The sequence below is a fragment of the Leucoraja erinacea genome, chromosome 12, assembly GCF_028641065.1.
Source record: "Leucoraja erinacea ecotype New England chromosome 12, Leri_hhj_1, whole genome shotgun sequence".
NCBI classification, from domain to species: domain Eukaryota; kingdom Metazoa; phylum Chordata; class Chondrichthyes; order Rajiformes; family Rajidae; genus Leucoraja; species Leucoraja erinaceus.
In genome coordinates this window covers 797529-817627 of record NC_073388.1, presented here as the reverse complement: position 1 = coordinate 817627, position 20099 = coordinate 797529, and the positions used below count along the sequence as shown (strand labels likewise).

At 47.2% G+C, this 20099-nt stretch overlaps 1 protein-coding gene across 1 annotated transcript; it reads right to left on the bottom strand.

The window, feature by feature from the left end:
• Nucleotides 1–285: 285 nt before the first annotated feature.
• On the bottom strand, nt 286–19598 carry LOC129701973 (interferon-inducible GTPase 5-like). The gene is made up of 4 exons (XM_055643431.1): nt 19523–19598; nt 14873–14976; nt 14159–14267; nt 286–4308 (listed from the first exon to the last, which is right to left on the bottom strand). The coding sequence occupies exons 3-4, from the start codon at nt 14176–14178 to the stop codon at nt 3108–3110; spliced, it is 1221 nt and encodes a 406-aa protein (XP_055499406.1). The 5' UTR covers nt 14179–14267; nt 14873–14976; nt 19523–19598; the 3' UTR covers nt 286–3107.
• Between the last annotated feature and the right edge of the window lie 501 nt (nt 19599–20099).

Here is a 20099-nt window from a genome sequence, read left to right as displayed (position 1 = left end):
TTTGGACCCCCAGGGGTCCAAATGACAATTAAATTGACTCTTGACTCTTGATGCTGCTGCAAATTAAGAATGTCGTTAATCCGTTTCAGGACATATGACAATAAAACACACAGACGCTGAAGCATTCGGTAGATGTTTCCGTCTTTAATAATGAAAGATGATGAAAGAAAAACAGAATATTTTAACCCATTCCCTCATTGCCCCATGTAATCTCCCAGAATCTTTAACACAGTCATTGTTGTCTTGCACATGAAGTTTTACTACAGAACCATTTACATCGGGTAAAACACGTCTTAAGGCACAGTTATGCATTAACAATAGAAACATTCAGAATATTGTAAATTAATTACAGCATAAATGAACAGTCCTAATCCTTACCCTGATACAATTTCTCAGATCACTGACATCCATCTGTTTACTGAGTCAGTGATGAAGCAGCATAGTTCAGTGTGATGGTGTAACAAGCTCCCACACCTTCCTCCCACTGTACCTGGCCTTTGCAATGTGTTTCTTACAAATTATTGTCCACTGCTTTTCCAATTCCTCGGAAGTTTATATCTAGTTTAGTTTAGTTTAGTGTCACATAGAGGTACAGTGAAATGTTTTTGTGCGGGCTAACCAGTCAGCGGAAAGACAATCTATGATTACAATCGAGCCATTCACGGTGTACAGATACACGATGAGGGATAAGGGTCCACTTCCTGTAGATGAATAGACACCGCCATCCAACACAAAGGAATCTTCAACTTCATTCCGACAATTGCCTTACTCGGCAAACAACCGGTTTTTGGTTTGGGTTGTAGTCTGTGATTTTTGGGGGAATTGGTCAAATCCAAGATAAATTTGTTGACTGGAATGTTCAGAGCACATTATAACCATATAACAATTTACAGCACGGAAACAGGCCATCTCGACCCTTCTAGTCCATGCCGAACACATAATCTCCCCTAGTCCCATATACCTGCGCTCAGACCATAACCTTCCATTCCTTTCCCGTCCATATAACTATCCAATTTATTTTTAAATGATAAAAATGAACCTGCCTCCACCACCTTCACTGGAAGCTCATTCCACACAGCTACCACTCTCTGAGTAAAGAAGTTCCCCCTCATGTTACCCCTAAACTTCAGTCCCTTAATTCTCAAGTCATGTCCCCTTGTTTGAATCTTCCCTACTCTCAGTGGGAAAAGCTTTTCCACGTCAACTCTGTCTATCCCTCTCATCATTTTAAAAACCTCTATCAAGTCCCCCCTCAACCTTCTGCGCTCCAAAGATTAAAGCCCTAACTTGTTCAATCTTTCTCTGCAACTTAGTTGCTGAAACCCAGGCAACATTCTAGTAAATCTCCTCTGTACTCTCTCTATTTTGTTGACATCCTTCCTATAATTAGGCGACCAAAATTGTACACCATACTCCAGAATTGGCCTCACCAATGCCTTGTACAATTTTAACATTACATCCCAACTTCTATACTCAATGCTCTGATTTATAAAGGCCAGCACACCAAAAGCTTTCTTTACCGCCCTATCTACATGAGATTCCACTTTCAGGGAACTGTGCACAGTTATTCCCAGATCCCTCTGTTCACCTACATTCTTCAATTCCCTACCATTTACCATGTACATCCTATTTTGATTTGTCCTGCCAAGATGTAGCACCTCACACTTATCAGCATTAAACTCCATCTGCCATCTTTCAGCCCACTCTTCCAACTGGCATAAATCTCTCTGTAGACTTTGAAACTCTACTTCATTACCCGCAACTCCACCTATCTTAGTATCATCTGCATACTTACTAATCCAATTTACCACACCATCATCCAGATCATTGATGTACATGACAAACAACAGTGGACCCAACACAGATCCCTGTGGCACCCCACTCGTCACTGGCCTCCAACCTGACAAATAACCATCCACCATTACTCTCTGGCATCTCCCATTCAGCCACTGTTGAATCCATCTTGCTACTCAACCATTAATACCCAACCATTGAACCTTCTTAACCAACCTTCCATGAGGAACCTTGTCAAAGGTCTTACTGAAATCCATATACACAACATCCACTGCTTTACCCTCATCAATTTTCCAAGTAACATCTTCAAAAAATTCAAGAAGATTAGTCAAACATGACCTTCCAGGCACAAATCCATGTTGACTGTTCCTAATCGGACCCTGTTTATCCAGATGCTTATATATATTATCTCTAAGTATTCTTTCCATTAAGTTGCCCACCACTGACGTCAAACTAACAGGTCTATAATTGCTAGGTTTACTCTTAGACCCCTTTTTAAACAATGGAACAACATGCGCAGTACGCCAATCCCCCGGCACTATTCCCGTTTCTCATGACCCTTGAAATATTTCTGCCATAGCCCCTGCTATTTCTACACTAACTTCCCTCAATGTCCTAGGGAATATCCTGTCCGGACCTGGAGACTTATCCACTTTTATATTTCTCAAAAGTGTCAGTACTTCCTCTTCTTTGAATCTCATAGTTTCCATAGCTATTCTACTTGTTTCCCTTACCTCACATAATTCAATATCTTTCTCCTTGGTGAATACCAAAGAAAAGAAACTGTTCAATATCTCCCCCATCTCTTTTGGCTCTGCAGATAGTTTGTCTCACCTTAGAAACTGATTGATCTGCTATTTCTAACACCAGGCTTTTCATTTCAGTTATTTTTCACAACCACTGTGTGTTCCACACGGTAAGATGAAGAATCAGTAAAATCAATAACTCATCCCCAATATACAATGTCATTCATATGTTTTCTCCCAAAACGTTTCTGTGGAAGGACTACCACATATATTTCATGTCAACAATTAAGCGTTTTTTGTGCCTTCATAGTACCTGACACATGAAATAACATGCTCCAAACTGAGGCTGTATCTAGCTAGATTGAGCAATGCCTGGACATGGTATAAACAGGTTGGATACAGACGGTATATAAGAAAGCAAGTGTTTTCAATCAATTGTCAAGGGTGACCTTTGATTGTTAATAAACTGAGTTTTTTAGGGAAAGTTTTGGTGAAATTTGAAATGACTCGTCACCTGTACAAACGGGATAACTTTCCCCCCCATTAATAGATGTAAATGTAAAGCAGTTAATTAATTTCAAATGCTGCCCTCACCACCCTCTCCGCGTTCTCTGTCAGATCCTTCAGTGCATCTCGCAGTATCTTGAAGGTCATGAGGAATGATGAACCTGCTCCAAAAATGGAACCAATGACTGGGACAAAGTCAAGAGCTAGTTCCAGAGCTGACACGGTAACAACAGCAGTTCCCCAACCTATCCTCATAATGATATCTGGAGTTATTTCCCCCAGCAGATGAGGTTTTACTGCAGCCTTTAGCTCTTCCACAGGTTTACCTGTTCTGTTGGCCAGTCGGTGAAGAGAAGCATCATCTAGACCCAGACATTGCTGGAAATGTATTATTGCTCTAATCAATATCCCAATGTCACAAGCGAGAGAGGCCCCAGGGATTGGGATCGCTCCCACTCCTCCAGAGAGAGTGGCGAACATCCAGATGTCCTTCTTCAGTATTTCATTTTTCTTTTGAACAATCTCTACACTTTCTATAGGAAGGGCCAGAATAAAGGCCCTTTTCTTTACATTCGTTAAATCACCTTCAAGTGCTTCCTTTAACCGATTGAAATCATACCGATCCGGCTCAATACTGGAAATCAGGAATACGGTGGGATTTGGGATCCCGGCTTTTCCCAACCCACCGACGCAGTCACTACGGATCTTTTCCATTTCTGCAACTTCATCAAATTCTTTCCGTTGTCTCCGCATAGAATTAAGGTCAGCGTCAATCTTAGAGCGGACAAAATAGAACTTCTTCCCCAGCCGCTTAATCTCCTTGGCAAGTTTTGCATCACTCTCTGTGAATCGACCAGCTGACACTATGATGACAAAATCGTATTTTTGAAATTGCATTTTCTTCAGGTAGGAACCCGCGGTGAATTGTGTAGATCCGGTCCCCGGCAGGTCCCAGTAGCGGACATTGGGCAGAGTGGGATGTGAGTATCTGGTTGGCTCCATTGTAGTTTCCGTGTTCCCAACCTCAGCCGCTCCCTCATCTTCGCTACAAAGCCCTCTCATGGCGTTGATGAAGGTGGATTTTCCTGTACCCGTGTCTCCCGTCACGGCGATGTTCAGCTCGGTGTTGTTCAGTTCTTTGATTTTATTCTGTATCAAAGGTTGAACGTTTTCCACACCACCCGTTTCGAACTCGGACTTCAGTTTGTTGATTTCTTCCTGTGTGAAGAATGTGGAGGTCTCAGACTGAGCCGCCTGTTGGCTGAAACGAAAAATGTTTGGTGATAGTTTCCAGTTGAAACAGCACCTATTTAGCATCACGGTAATAGAGTCTTACAGTACACAGTTCCATCAACCCAACTCTCCTTGTCAACATAGATGACCCATCTAAGCCAATCCCATTTGCCCGTATTTAGCCCATGTTCATGTAAACCTTTAATATCCATGTATTTGTACCAGTCATTGGTTAATGCTGTTATGATACAATCCTCAACTACCTCCACTGACACTTTGTCCCATATACCCACGACAATGGGAGTGAAAAGGCTGCTCCTCACATTCCTGATAAATCACGCTCCTCGCACCTTAAACCGTTGGTTCTTGATTCCTTCATCCTGGATTCTCTGCAGTTGCCCTATCTTTTAGTCTCATGACTTTGTACACCTCTATAAATCACCCCTCATCCTTCTGTGCTCCAAAGGACATGAATTATCCTGCCCAACCATTCCCAGTAGCTCAGGCCCTCAGGTCCTGGCCACATCCTCCTGCACTATTTCCAGCTTAACTACATTGTTCCTATATCAATAGACAATTGCAATAGGTACAGGAGTAGGCCATTCGGCCCTTTGAGCCATTCAATGTGATCATGGCTTATCACCCACAATCAGTAACCCATAACTGCCTTCTCCCCATATCCCCTGACTCCGCTATATTTAAGAGCCCCATCTAGCTCCCTCTCTTGAAAGCATCCATAGAACCGGCCTGCACCACACTCTGAGGCAGAGAATTTCACAGACTCACAACTCTGTTTGAAGAAGTGTTTCCTCATCTCCGTTCTAAATGGCTTACTCCTTATTCTTAAACTGTGGCCCCTGGTTCTGGACTACCCCATCATTGAGAACATGTTTCCCACCTCTAGTGTGTCCAAACCCTGAATAATCTTATATGTTTCAATTAGATCCCCTCTCCTCCTTCTAAATTCCAGCACATACAAGCCCAGTCACTCCATTCTCTCAGAATATGACAGTCCAGCCATCCCAAGAATTGACCTTGTGAACCTACACTGCACGCCCTGAATAGCAAGAATGAACAAAACTGAAGAGAACAGAGGAGGACGAAGGGCTTAATTAGGAAAGGAAAAATGGATTATGAAAGAAAACTGGCAGGGAACATAAAAACTGACTGCAAAAGTTTTTATAGATATGTGAAAAGAAAGAGATTAGTTAAAACAAATGTAGGTCCCTTGCAGTCAGAAACAGGTGAGTTGATCATGGGGAACCAGGATATGGCGGACCAATTGAATAACTACTTTGGTTCCGTCTTCACTAAGGAAGACATAAATGATCTGCCGGAAATAGCAGGGGCCCGCGGGTCAAAGGAGGTGGAGGAATTGAGTGAAATCCAGGTTAGTCGGGAAGTGGTGTTGGGTAAATTGAATGGATTAAAGGCCGATAAATCCCCAGGGCCAGATAGGCTGCATCCCAGAGTACTTAAGGAAGTAGCTCCAGAAATAGTGGATGCATTAGTAATAATCTTTCAAAACTCTTTAGATTCTGGAGTAGTTCCAGAGGATTGGCGGGTAGCAAACGTAACCCCACTTTTTAAGAAGGGAGCGAGAGAGAAAACGGGGAATTACAGACCAGTTAGCCTAACATCGGTAGTGGGGAAACTGCTAGAGTCAGTTATTAAAGATGGGATAGCAGCACATTTGGAAAGTGGTGAAATCATTGGACAAAGTCAGCATGGATTTACGAAAGGTAAATCATGTCTGACGAATCTTATAGAATTTTTCGAGGATGTAACTAGTAGCGTGGATAGGGGAGAACCAGTGGATTTGGTGTATCTGGACTTCCAGAAGGCTTTCGACAAGGTCGCACATAAGAGATTAGTATACAAACTTAAAGCACATGGCATTGGGGGTTCAGTATTGATGTGGATAGAGAACTGGCTGGCAAACAGGAAGCAAAGAGTAGGAGTAAACGGGTCCTTTTCACAATGGCAGGCAGTGACTAGTGGGGTACCGCAAGGCTCAGTACTGGGACCCCAGCTATTTACAATATATATTAATGATCTGGGAATTGAAGGCAATATCTCCAAGTTTGCGGATGACACTAAGCTGGGGGGCAGTGTTAGGTGTGAGGAGGATGCTAGGAGACTGCAAGGTGACTTGGATAGGCTGGGTGAGTGGGCAAATGTTTGGCAGATGCAGTTTAATGTGGATAAATGTGAGGTTATCCATTTTGGTGGCAAAAACGGGAAAGCAGATTATTATCTAAACGGTGGCCGATTGGGAAAGGGGGAGATGCAGCGAGACCTGGGTGTCATGGTACACCAGTCATTGAAGGTAGGCATGCAGGTGCAGCAGGCAGTAAAGAAAGCGAATGGCATGTTGGCTTTCATAGCAAGAGGATTTGAGTATAGGAGCAGGGAGGTTCTACTGTAGTTGTATAGGGTCTTGGTGAGACCACACCTGGAGTATTGCGTGCAGTTTTGGTCTCCAAATCTGAGGAAGGACATCATTGCCATAGAGGGAGTGCAGAGAAGGTTCACCAGACTGATTCCTGGGATGTCAGGACTGTCTTATGAAGAAAGACTGGATAGACTTGGTTTATACTCTCTAGAATTTAGGAGATTGAGAGGGGATCTTATAGAAACTTACAAAATTCTTAAGGGGGTGGACAGGCTAGATGCAGGAAGATTGTTCCCGATGTTGGGGAAGTCCAGGACAAGGGGTCACAGCTTAAGGATAAGGGGGAAATCCTTTAGAACCGAGATGAGGAGAACTTTTTTCACACAGAGAGTGGTGAATCTCTGGAACTCTCTGCCACAGAGGGTAGTTGAGGCCAGTTCATTGGCTATATTTAAGAGGGTGTTAGATGTGGCCCTTGTGGCCAAGGGGATCAGAGGGTATGGAGAGAAGGCAGGTACGGGATACTGAGTTGGATGATCAGCCATGATCATATTAAATGGTGGTGCAGGCTCGAAGGGCCGAATGGCCTACTCCTGCACCTAATTTCTATGTTTCTATTTTTCTATGACTCCAATGCAGCCTCACTAACCTCTTGTACAACTGTAAACTAACATCCTGTGTGCTGGACACAATTCCCTGATTAATGAAGGCCAAATTATGAAAACCTTCGTGACGACCTCATCTACCTGTGAAGTAAGTACCTGTACTGTATCCCTCTACTCAACAACACTCCCCAGGGCTCTACCACTCAGGGGGGAAATCCTGCACTTGTTAGACCTCAGGACAGCTCTTTGCGAGCGGCAGTGAGTGAGCGGCCTAGTGAGGGAAGTGCCCTGTGAGAAAAGTGTGAGTCTTTGGTTCAAGAGTCTTCGGAGAGGAGGCTGAGGAGAGGAGACCACGCAATACGCTTGAGAGGCTAAGGATTCTGGGAGAGGCAAAGAGGTTTGCCACGCACTGCAAGGGAGCAGTGGACCAGACAGGAAGAGCGGACGGAATTACCACTAGACAGCCAAACCAGTAGGTAATTTACGGCTGGGATGAGTACTTTCCCATTTATAGGAGGTAGGATTATATAAATAAGGGGTGTATCAATACAGTAGGGGATTCTTAAATAGGACCAGTTAATTACTTATATAAGATGGGCGGTCAGGAGATGTGCCAATACTGCGAGATGTGGGAATTTGTCGGCACCATTGATGTAGATGATCCCTACAGCTGCAGTAAGTGTTTGAGGCTAGAGGAACTCCAGCTCCGCATTGATGAGCTGGAGACCCAACTTCATACGCTGTGGTACATCAGGGAGGGGGAGTATTACCTGGATGTTTTGTGCCAGGGGATGGTCACACCGACCAGTTTAACTAATTCAGTAGGCAGTGAGCAAGGAAAGGAAGGTGTGGCCATAAGCGAGGCAGGTAGGGGGAACCAGGAGGAGATGCGGCAGGAGCCACAGCCCTTGTCCCTGACGAGCATGACTGAGGCTCTTACTCAATGTAAGGACGGGATCAGGGGCTGTGGGAGGGATGAGCAACCTGGCTGCAGCACCGTGGATCAGGAGGCCATTCAAGAGGGGGGAGTTAGAAGAAATGCCGTAGTGATAGGGGATAGTATTATTCGGGGGGTAGATAGGGTTCTCTGCGGCCAGCAGAACATGTCCCGAAGGCTGTGTTGCCTACCCGGTGCTAGGGTTAAGGATATCTCTGCGATGCTGGAGAGAAATTTGCAGTGGGAGGGGGAGGATCCAGTGGTCGTGGTCCATGTGGGGACCAATGACATAGGAAGGACGAGGAAGGAGGATCTGCTGAAGGAGTTTGAGCAGTTAGGGAATAAATTAAAAAGCAGAACCTCGAGGGTACTGATCTCCGGATTGCTACCTGAGCCACGGGCCAAATCGGTGAGGATACGTAAAATTAAGAAGCTAAATGCGTGGCTCAAAGACTGGTGTGGGAATAATGGGTTTGGTTTCTTGGGCCACTGGCACCAGTACTGGGACAGGGGGGATCTGTTCTGTAAGGACGGACTTCACCTGAACGGTGCTGGGACTGGGGTCCTGGCAAATCATATAACTAGGGCAGTAGAGAGGTCTTTAAACTAAGTAGCGGGGGGGAGGTATCAAGGGGGGTAATAACGGCAGGGGTAGAGGAAATAGAGCAGGGTATCAGTGGGGAAGCGGAAAGTCAAAATGTGACAGGAGACAGAATGTGTGAAGATAAAGCTTTAGATGTAAAAGGGGCAAAAACGGAAAGGAAGGGTAGTAAAAATCATCTGAAAGTGCTTTATCTAAATGCACGGAGTATTCGTAATAAGATAAATGAATTAACGGTGCAATTAAGTATATATAGTTATGATATCGTGGCCATTACGGAGACATGGCTGCAAGGGGATCAGGACTGGGAGTTAAATATAGAGGGGTACTCGACAATTAGGAAAGATAGACAGGAAAGAAAGGGAGGAGGGGTGGCCCTTTTAATAAGGGAGGGAATAACGGCAATAGAGAGGAAGGATATTGCGTTGAAGGATCAGGATAGTGAAACAGCTTGGGTACAGATAGAGAATAATAAGGGGAAAAAAACACTAGTGGGTGTAATTTATAGACCTCCAAATAGCTGTGACGCTGTTAGTCAGAACATAAATCTGCAAATAGTTGACGCATGTAAAAAGGGAACTGCTGTAATCATGGGGGACTTCAATTTTCATATTAATTGGGCAAACCAAACTGGGCAGGGTAGACTAGAGGAAGAGTTTATAGAATGTATTAGAGACGGGTTCCTAGAACAGTATGTCACAGAACCGACAAGGGGGGAGGCAATCTTGGATCTGGTCCTGTGTAATGAAGCAGGATTAATTAAAAATGTCATAGTTAGGGACTCGTTGGGAACAAGTGACCACAATATGGTCGAATTCCATATTCAAAGAGAAGGGGAGCAGGTTGAAACTCAGGCTAGGGTGCTTAGTCTAAATAAGGGGGATTATGAAGGTATGAGGACTGAGCTGATCAAAGTTGACTGGGATAGCAGACTCAAGAATAAGACGGTACATGAGCAGTGGTGTACGTTTAAGGGTATACTGTATAACCTTCAAGAAAAATTTATTCCTATGAAGAAAAAAAGGGGTAAGGGTAAGAACAGTCAGCCATGGCTCAGTAAAACTATAAAGGATAGTATTCGGCTGAAGGCAAGGGCATATAAGGTAGCCAGAGATAGTGGGAGGGTAGAGGATTGGGAAGCATTTAAAGGTCAGCAAAAAATAACTAAGAGATTAATTAAGACGGGGAAAATAGACTATGAAAGGAATTTAGCGAACAACATAAAAACTAATAGTAAGAGTTTTTATAGCTATATAAAAAGAAAAAGGGTGGCTAAGGTGAACGTTGGTCCATTAGAGGGTGAGACTGGAGAGTTGTTGGTGGGGAACATGGAAATGGCAAAGGCATTAAACGAGTATTTTGTATCAGTCTTCACCATAGAAGACACAAAAAATATTCCAACGCTGGATAAACAGGGGGCGGTAGGAATGGAGGAGCTAAATACTATTAAGATCACCAAGGAGGTGGTATTAGGGAAATTAATGAGACTGAAGGAGGATAAATCCCCTGGGCCTGATGGATTACATCCAAGGGTCTTGAGGGAGATAGCGGTGGGGATTGTGGATGCATTGGTGATAATTTTCCCAAACTCCCTGGAGGCAGGAACGGTCCCAGTGGATTGGAAAATGGCCAATGTAACACCTATATTTAAAAAAGGAAGTAAACAGAAGGCGGGTAACTATAGACCGGTTAGTCTAACATCGGTGGTGGGTAAAATGTTAGAGACAATTATTAAAGAAACACTAACGGGGCACTTGGATAAACATGACTTCATCGGACAGAACCAACATGGTTTTGTGAAGGGGAAGTCCTGTTTAACGAATCTGCTCGAATTCTTTGAGGAAGTAACAACCCGGGTGGATAAAGGGGAACCCGGTGGATTGTGGTATACTTGGACTTCCAAAAGGCTTTTGACAAGGTGCCACATAAGAGACTATTGCTAAAAATAAAAAATTATGGGATTGGGGGTAATATATTAGCATGGGTAGAGGATTGGCTAACAAATAGGAAGCAGAGAGTGGGGATAAATGGTTCATACTCGGGATGGCAACCGGTAACTAGCGGGGTTCCGCAAGGGTCGGTGCTGGGACCCCAGTTGTTCACAATTTATATAAATGATTTGGAGGAGGGAACCAAGTGTAATATATCAAAATTTGCGGACGATACAAAAAATGGGAGGAAAAGTAGGGGATGAGGAGGATAGGAAGAGTCTGCAAAAGGATATAGATAAGCTAGGTGAGTGGGCAACAACTTGGCAGATGAAATTTAATACTAATAAATGTGAAGTCATTCACTTTGGGAAAAAAAATGATAGGGCAAGTTATTTTCTAAATGAGGAGGAGCTGCGTTGTAATGCAACGCAAAGGGATCTAGGGGTATTAGTACATGAATCACTGAAAGTTAGTATGCAGGTGCAGCAAGCAATCAGGAAGGCCAATGGAGTTTTGGCCTTTATTGCTAGGGGGATTGAGTATAAAAACACGGAGGTCTTGCTGCAGCTGTACACAGTATTAGTGAGACCACATTTGGAATACTGTGTACAGTTCTGGGGTCCATACTTAAGAAAGGATGTACTAGCCCTGGAGGCAGTGCAGCGAAGGTTTACAAGATTAATTCCTGCAATGAGGGGATTGACATATGAGGAAAGGTTAAGTAGGCTGGAACTCTACTCTTTGGAGTTTAGAAGAATGAGAGGCGGTCTCATTGAAACATATAAGATCGTGAGGGGCCTTGATCGGGTGGATGCACCGAGGATGTTCCCAATGATCGGGGAAACTAGAACTAGGGGACATAGTTGCAGAATAAGGGGGGGCTCTTTTAAAACTGAGATGAGGAAGAACTTCTTCACCCAGAGGGTGGTTAATTTATGGAATTCACTGCCCCAGGGAGCAGTGGAAGCAGAAACTTTAAATATATTTAAGACTAAAATAGATGTTTTTTTAGCTGCCAAGGGGATAAGGGGCTACGGGGAGAGGGCAGGGATATGGACCTAGGTATGGTTAGTATAGTAAGACCTGAGTGATCTCCTGGACAAGTGTCGATCGCCTAGATTGGGGTCGGAGAGGAATTTCCCGGATTTTTTTTTCCCGAATTGGACCTGGGTTTTTATCCGGTTTTTTGCCTCCCCCAGGAGATCACGAGGTTCTTGGGGTGGAGAGGGGTGATAGCGGTATAAAGGGGAGGGTAGTGTCTTGTGTTCTGTGTCTTGTGTCTACTGTTTGTGGGGTGTGTCTGTTTAGTGTTCAGCCATGAGCGAATGGCGGTGCGGGCTCGATGGACCTGGTGGTCTGCTCTCGCACCTACTTTCTATGTTTCTATGTTTCTATAATGCAATCCAGATATCTACATTAACCTCCATTAGCGAAGAGTAAGACCTTGCTGTAACTTTTACTAAACATCTTCATTATCCCTGATAGCACACACTTTAGTGCCACCTACACATTTATTAAACGTTTGTACAATTACATCCAAATTGTTGGTTGCAACCACAATCAGAATTCTGCCCCGCACTGATCCTCGAGACAACCGCTAGATATTGGCCTCCAGTCCAAGATACAACTTCCCACCGCCACCTTCTGCTTCCTTCCATTAAGCCAGTTCTACATCCCATTGGCTAGCTCTCCATGAATCCCATGCGATCTAACTTTCCAGAGCAGCTAACTATGGGGAACTTTATCACACACCTTGCTACACTGCATTTGGACAAAAGGTGTAACACAGCAACTGCAGTTCCCACCTACACTCTCCATATAGACATGCCTACAGCAGGACGGCAGCTTCCAGTCAAGTGCAGTTATGTCTTGCCTCACGTTAACACATGCCGAAAATAGAATAAATGCAAAGTAAAGTGAAGGGACTTGAGTTGCCAATCGACCAGCATTCTCCTGTAACAATGGGTAAGTGGAGCAGTGGCCATGCCCTGCGCTGGCAGCTTGTGCTGAGCCAGGAGACAAGCTGATAACATGACAAAAAGCCAAGGTGATTGTGTGACAAGTTACAATGAGACAAGGTGACAGGGAGACAGGGTGACAGGGTGACAGGGAGACAGGGAGACAGGGTGACAGGGTGACAGGGTGACAGGGTGACAGGGTGGCAGGGTGACAGGGTGACAGGGTGACAGGGAGACAGGGTGACAGGGTGACAGGGTGACAGGGTGACAGGGGGACAGGGTGACAAGGGACAGGGTGACAGGGTGACAAGGTGACTGGGAGACTGGGAGACAGGGTGACAAGGGACAGGGTGACAGGGTGACAGGGTGACAGGGAGACTGGGAGACAGGGTGACAGGGAGACTGGGAGACAGGGTGACAAGGGACAGGGTGACAGGGTGACAAGGTGACTGGGAGACTGGGAGACAGGGTGACAAGGGACAGGGTGACAAGGTGACAAGGTGACTGGGAGACAGGGTGACAAGGTGACTGGGAGACAGGGTGACAGGGAGACAGGGTGACAGGGAGCCAGGGGACAAGGGGAAAAAGTGACAGGGTGACAGGGTGACAAGGTGACAGGGAGACAGGGAGACAGGGTGACAAGGGACAGGGTGACAGGGTGACAGGGTGACAGGGTGACAGGGAGACTGGGAGACAGGGTGACAAGGGACAGGGTGACAGGGTGACAAGGTGTCTGGGAGACTGGGAGACAGGGTGACAAGGGACAGGGTGACAGGGTGACAGGGAGACAGGGTGACAAGGGACAGGGTGACAGGGTGACAAGGTGACTGGGAGACTGGGAGACAGGGTGACAAGGGACAGGGTGACAGGGTGACAGGGTGACAAGGTGACTGGGAGACAGGGTGACAGGGAGACTGGGAGACAGGGTGACAGGGTGACAGGGTGACAGGGTGACAGGGGTGACAGGGTGACAGGGTGACAGGGCGACAGGGTGACAGGGAGACAGGGTGACAGGGAGACTGGGAGACAGGGTGACAGGGTGATGGGGAGACAGGGTGACTGGGAGACAGGGTGACAAGGGACAGGGTGACGGGGTGACAGGGTGACTGGGAGACAGGGTGACAGGGAGACAGGGAGACTGGGAGACTGGGAGACAGGGAGACTGGGAGACAGGGAGACTGGGTGACAGGGTGACAGGGTGACAGGGTGACAGGGAGACAGGGTGACAGGGAGACAGGGTGACAGGGAGACAGGGAGACAGGGTGACAGGGTGACAGGGAGACAGGGTGATGGGGAGACAGGGTGACAGGGTGACAGGGAGACAGGGAGACAGGGAGACAGGGTGACAGGGTGACAGGGAGACAGGGTGATGGGGAGACAGGGTGACAGGGTGACAGGGTGATGGGGAGACAGGGTGACAGGGAGACAGGGTGCGGCGTGTCCGGACCTACCTGGAACTGCTTCCTCCCATTTCTGATCTCTGTGTCTCGCTGCCGGCCTGTGTGATGATCCAGTGATCCCGCTGAGCTCCTCTTTGTCCGTGGATGTGTGAGTCTGCTCCTTCAACAGGAAAGTAGTGAGAGAGTGAGTGATGGTTTGTTCTATACCAGAAATCCCTGAGGCTGTTGGGAAAATCACCCTTAATCGGAATGAGGTTAATGCAATCCACTAGAAAATACACATAGGTGGGTGTCTTAGCGTGGCACAGTAGCGCAGTGGTAGAGTTGTTGCCGTAAGGGCCTGTCCCACTTGCATGCGTCTGCATGCGTTTGGCGTGACCAGATAGAATGGAGTGGAACCGATGGAAGTGGGACCGACCACGCGCGGCCCGTATGCCTCAAGCGACCATGTTTGGTCGCGCCAGACGCATGCTATCACATGCAAGTGGGGTTGCGCCAGAGACAAGGGTTCGATCCTGAATTTGGTGCTGACCATACGGAGTTTGTACGTTCTTCCTGTGACAGCGTGGGTTTTCTCCGGGTGATCCAGTTTCCTCCCACACTCCAAAGACGTGCAGGTGTGCAGGTTAATTGGCTTCGGTAAAATTGTATATTGTCCCTTGTGTGTAGGATAGTGCTAGTGTACGGGGTGGTCGCTAGTCAGCACGGACTCAGTGGGCCGAACGTCCTGTTTCCGCGCTGTATCTCTAAAGTGTAAAATCTCACCTTGCCTTTTCAGCCCGTTATGTTGGATCGTGTCGGGAGAGTTGTGCTTCCTCCGTAGTATTCCAGGGAAGAAGGGCTCGTGGTGCCGGAAAGTACAAGGTGACCTGGCAGTGAGCAGAAATGGGAGAGAGTGAAGGTGTCTGTAGGCCACCGCTCACCAGTAGTCTGTGGATCAGTCAGCACTTTGATGTCAATGGAAGGGAGGTTGACTATCGACGTCCTTGAAAGTTCCCCATAGTTTTATGTTTTAACTATTATTTAAAATACCATCCCTACAGTTACAATGTCAATGTAGACGCAGAGTGTTGGAGTAACCCAGTGATTCAAATCCCCGCTCTCCCCAATGCCTTCCCGCCGTTGTGGTCCCCACTGACCTTGCAGTGGTGTCGGGGGCCAGCGGTCTGTACATGGCCGTCCGAAGGGGGGGGGGGCGGGGTGCATTGGGTGCGACCGCACCCCCCTTTTTTCCCTCCTAACTTAAGAAAAAAGTTGGGGGGGAAAAAATCGGGAAAACAAATCAACGTTACCACTTTGGAAACGGCCAGTTCTCTGTTCTCCCGTCATCGAGCGGGAGTGGCTGAATCTGAACCCAACGGCTGTAACCCCAACACCAGACCCTCCCCTCGCCGCCGGGGCCCAAGTCACCACCGCTGGGCACACGCCACCCCCGCTGGGCCCAAGTCACCCCCCGCTGGGCCCACGCCACCCCCGCTGGGCCCACGTCACCCCAGCTGGGCCCACGTCACCCCAGCTGGGCCCACGACACCCCCACTGGGCCCACGTCACCCCAGCTGGGCCCACTCCACCTCTGCTGGGCCCACGTCACCCCAGCTGGGCCCACGTCACCCCCGCTGGGCCCACGTCACCCCAGCTGGGCCCACGACACCCCCACTGGGCCCACTCCACCTCTGCTGGACCCACAACACCCCCACTGGGCCCACCCCACCTCTGCTGGGCCCACGTCACCCCCGCTGGGCCCACGTCACCCCTCGCTGGGCCCACGCCACCCCCACTGGGCCCATTCCCCCTCTGCTGGGCCCACGTCACCCCCGCTGGGCCCACGTCACCCCCGCTGGGCCCATGTCACCCCAGCTGGGCCCACGCCACCCCCGCTGGGCCCACACGCCACCCCTGTTGACTCCCGCTGGGCACATGCCACCCCCACGTTACCCACTCCACCCCCGCTGGGCCAACGCCACCCCCGCTGGGCCCACGACACCCCCGCTGGGCCCACACTATCTTCATCCCCCTCCCGCCCGCTGGGCCCCCGCTGGACCCACGCCACCTTCATCTTCGCCCCCCCCCCCAAAGAAAGAGGGGGGATGTGAGAGGGAGAGAGAGAGGGGGGGAGGGGAGAGGGAAAGGGGGATTATCTTGGGTGAGATTGCAAAATTAAGGTAGGTTTGAGAGCTATTATATTTTCTCCTCCACATGAATAATATTAAACAATATCAAATAATATCAAACAATTGAAACTGCTTTCTTTTCCTTGATAACAATACTGAAAAATATGAATTCCATAGTTTGTGACATTAATACACATTTTAATGGGATCATTATATACAAATAATAATAATAATACTAAATTGTATTTATGGGCGCCTTTCAAGACTCTCAAGGACACCTTACAGAATTTAGTAAACAGAATACAAAACATGTAAGCGGAATGAAACAAAACAAAAAATAACGACAAAAAAAATAGTAAAGACATCAACAATACACAATTCAAAGACACAATTCAAAGATTATATACAGATGTAACAATGCATACAGATGTAACATTTCCATTTTGAGATGGGGGAGGGGCTGGGGGCAAATATACGTCAAGCCGATAGCCTAATCGTTAAAGAGTTAGAAACATAGAAACATAGAAAGTAGGTGCGCGAGCAGACCACCAGGTCCATCGAGCCCGCACCGCCATTCGCTCATGGCTGAACACTAAACAGACACACTTACCCACAAACAGTAGACACAAGACACAGAACACAAGACATTACCCTCCCCTTTATACCGCTATCACCCCTCTCCACCCCAAGAACCTCGTGATCTCCTGGGGGAGGCAAAAAAACGGATAAAAACCCAGGTCCAATTCGGGAAAAAAATCCGGGAAATTCCTCTCCGACCCCAATCTAGGCGATCGACACTTGTCCAGGAGATCACTCGGGTCTTACTATACTAACCATACCTAGGTCCATATCCCTGCCCTCTCCCCGTAGCCCCTTATCCCCTTGGCAGCTAAAAAACCATCTATTTTAGTCTTAAATATATTTAAAGTTTCTGCTTCCACTGCTCCCTGGGGCAGTTAATTCCATAAATTAACCACCCTCTGGGTGAAGAAGTTCTTCCTCATCTCAGTTTTAAAAGAGCCCCCCCTTATTCTGCAACTATGTCCCCTAGTTCTAGTTTCCCCGATCATTGGGAACATCCTCGGGGCATCCACCCGATCAAGGCCCCTCACGATCTTATATGTTTCAATGAGATCGCCTCTCATTCTTCTAAACTCCAAAGAGTAGAGTTCCAGCCTACTTAACCTTTCCTCATATGTCAATCCCCTCATTGCAGGAATTAATCTTGTAAACCTTCGCTGCACTGCCTCCAGGGCTAGTACATCCTTTCTTAAGTATGGACCCCAGAACTGTACACAGTATTCCAAATGTGGTCTCACTAATACTGTGTACAGCTGCAGCAAGACCTCCGTGTTTTTATACTCAATCCCCCTAGCAATAAAGGCCAAAACTCCATTGGCCTTCCTGATTGCTTGCTGCACCTGCATACTAACTTTCAGTGATTCATGTACTAATACCCCTAGATCCCTTTGCGTTGCATTACAACGCAGCTCCTCCTCATTTAGAAAATAACTTGCCCTATCATTTTTTTTCCCAAAGTGAATGACTTCACATTTATTAGTATTAAATTTCATCTGCCAAGTTGTTGCCCACTCACCTAGCTTATCTATATCCTTTTGCAGACTCTTCCTATCCTCCTCATCCCCTACTTTTCCTCCCATTTTTGTATCATCCGCAAATTTTGATAAAGTTAAAAGATAAAGTGCTGAGAAGAGAAATCAGAGCTGCCAAGGAAAGGTACTCTGAGAAGTTGAGGAGCAAGTTCTCAGCTAATGACTCTTCTTCAGTTTGGAAGGGCATGCAATAAATCACCAGCTATGAGAGGAAAGCCCCCCCCCCCTCCTCCCTTTAGACAATCATCAGCTGACGAACGCCCCCCCCCCTCTCTGGACAATCATCAGACAATTCCCCAACAAACACAGCCAGACCCCAGTCTGCAAAGAATGGACCCTGCACCCTCTCCTTCCCATTCACCACTTCAGACCTACTTAAGGCAAGACTCCATTATGAGAGTACAAGACTCCACCCCAACCAACACTTCACACCCACTCACAGCCTGATCTCAGTCTGCATTTTTCTTCTTCACTTTTTAGTCATAGAATGATGCAGTGTGGAAACAGGCCCATCAGCCCAACTTGCCCACACAGACCAACATGTCCCATCTAAACTAGTCCCACTCACACGCGTGTAGCCGATATCCATCTAAATCTGTCCTATCCATGAACGTGTCCAAATGTCTCTTAAACATTAGGATAGTCTCAGCCTTAAATACCTCCCCTGGCAGCTCGTTACATACACCCAGCAGTGTGTGAAAAAGCTACCTCAGATTCCTGTTAATTTCTGAAAAATTGGGCATATATTTGGTGCAAAAATGCTCCAAAACAAGACTCAGAATGCATCAGCGAGCATCTAAAACCCCTGAGCTTCCTGGCATCGAGGGTCTTCACGCTCCGCGCTCGTGATGTGCTTTCACATTAAGTTTTTTGTAATCCTGTCATGCCACCCCCATTTTTGAAAAGCTTCGTCCGATGAAGTAGGGTCCCGGAGACAAGTGTCAGAGAGGGGCAGACAATCCACTCAGTCTCCTCGCCGCCCACAGGAGGCCGCGGGGCTGGAGCTTGTGCCGCTCTGGTTGTAGCGGATGTTAAAGAGTCCAGTGACAACAGCGGCCGCCTTCTCTCATTGAGTGCCCGGAACAACCAGACGGACTAGTAACGTGACAACAAACACCAGCGGACACTTTCCAATGCCCTCTCTTGGTTTCTGATCCATTTACAAAGAGTTCACTGCGTTGATTGCACCATCCTCCCCTGCCCGCTTCTGTAAAGACACTCCCCTTTGGAAAACATCCAAATGCCAAACGTTGTTTTCCTGTAAGTTTCGATTTCCCCTCAACTCGAAACCGACCGATCCCGGATTAGATAAACTCGCGCGCTGGCGAAAAACGGGCAGAATTGACACAGATTGAAGTGCAGCCCCATTGCCGGAGTTTATTTCACACAAGTGGGACACATGAGGGCAAGGGGGTGGGGGTGAAATTGCGATTTGGGGAAACTGTATTATATTATGTGTCGCCTCCGAGAATGTCGGATGAAGTTTTTTTGCACGGTGCAGAGTAAATACGGCTTTGTTCCGTCTAGAATTAGCAGACCCGACCCGAAACATCGCCCATTCCTTCTCTCCAGACATGCTGCCTGTCCCGCTGCGTTACTCCAGCTTTTTGTGTCTATCTTCCGTCCAAGATTACACCGCGCAGTCGAGCTGATAACTCGGCTCAGTTTGTGATTTCATTCGCTGTTCCTACCTGCACTGGTTCTTGGAAGGGGGACACTCCGTCAGTGCGTGTCCCGTCCTCTCTCTCTCTCTCTCACTCCCACTCTCACCCAAAGATCTTACAGCTTTGCTATAAGATCTTTGCTCTCACCCACTCACAAACTCTCGGTACCTGTCATGTGATTGGACAGATTTACGTAAATTATCCAATAACTAAACAAACCGTGTGTGTTGGCTCTGTTGTTGCCGGGTGAATTTATGACGAATACAGTCTACATCAACCCACATCTGATAGTTTTCCTGTTACACTGAGGAATAATTATCGCGACCATTTAAACGTGTTGTGCTTCTCGCTGTGTCGGGCGGGCGATTCAGGATCTCCAGGGGTAAATGCTGTGAAGCGGTCACCGTCGTGTTTGTTATTGTCCCAGTGAAACACGTTTTTGGTTCTATACAGACAGCAAGAAGACTATGCATGATTACAATCTTGGAAACATAGACAAGTAGGTGCAGGAGTAGGCCATTCGGCCCTTCGAGCCAATATCTCCATTCAATTTGATCATGGCTGATCCCCGCTCCTGCTTTTGTTTCCATATCCCTCGATTCCT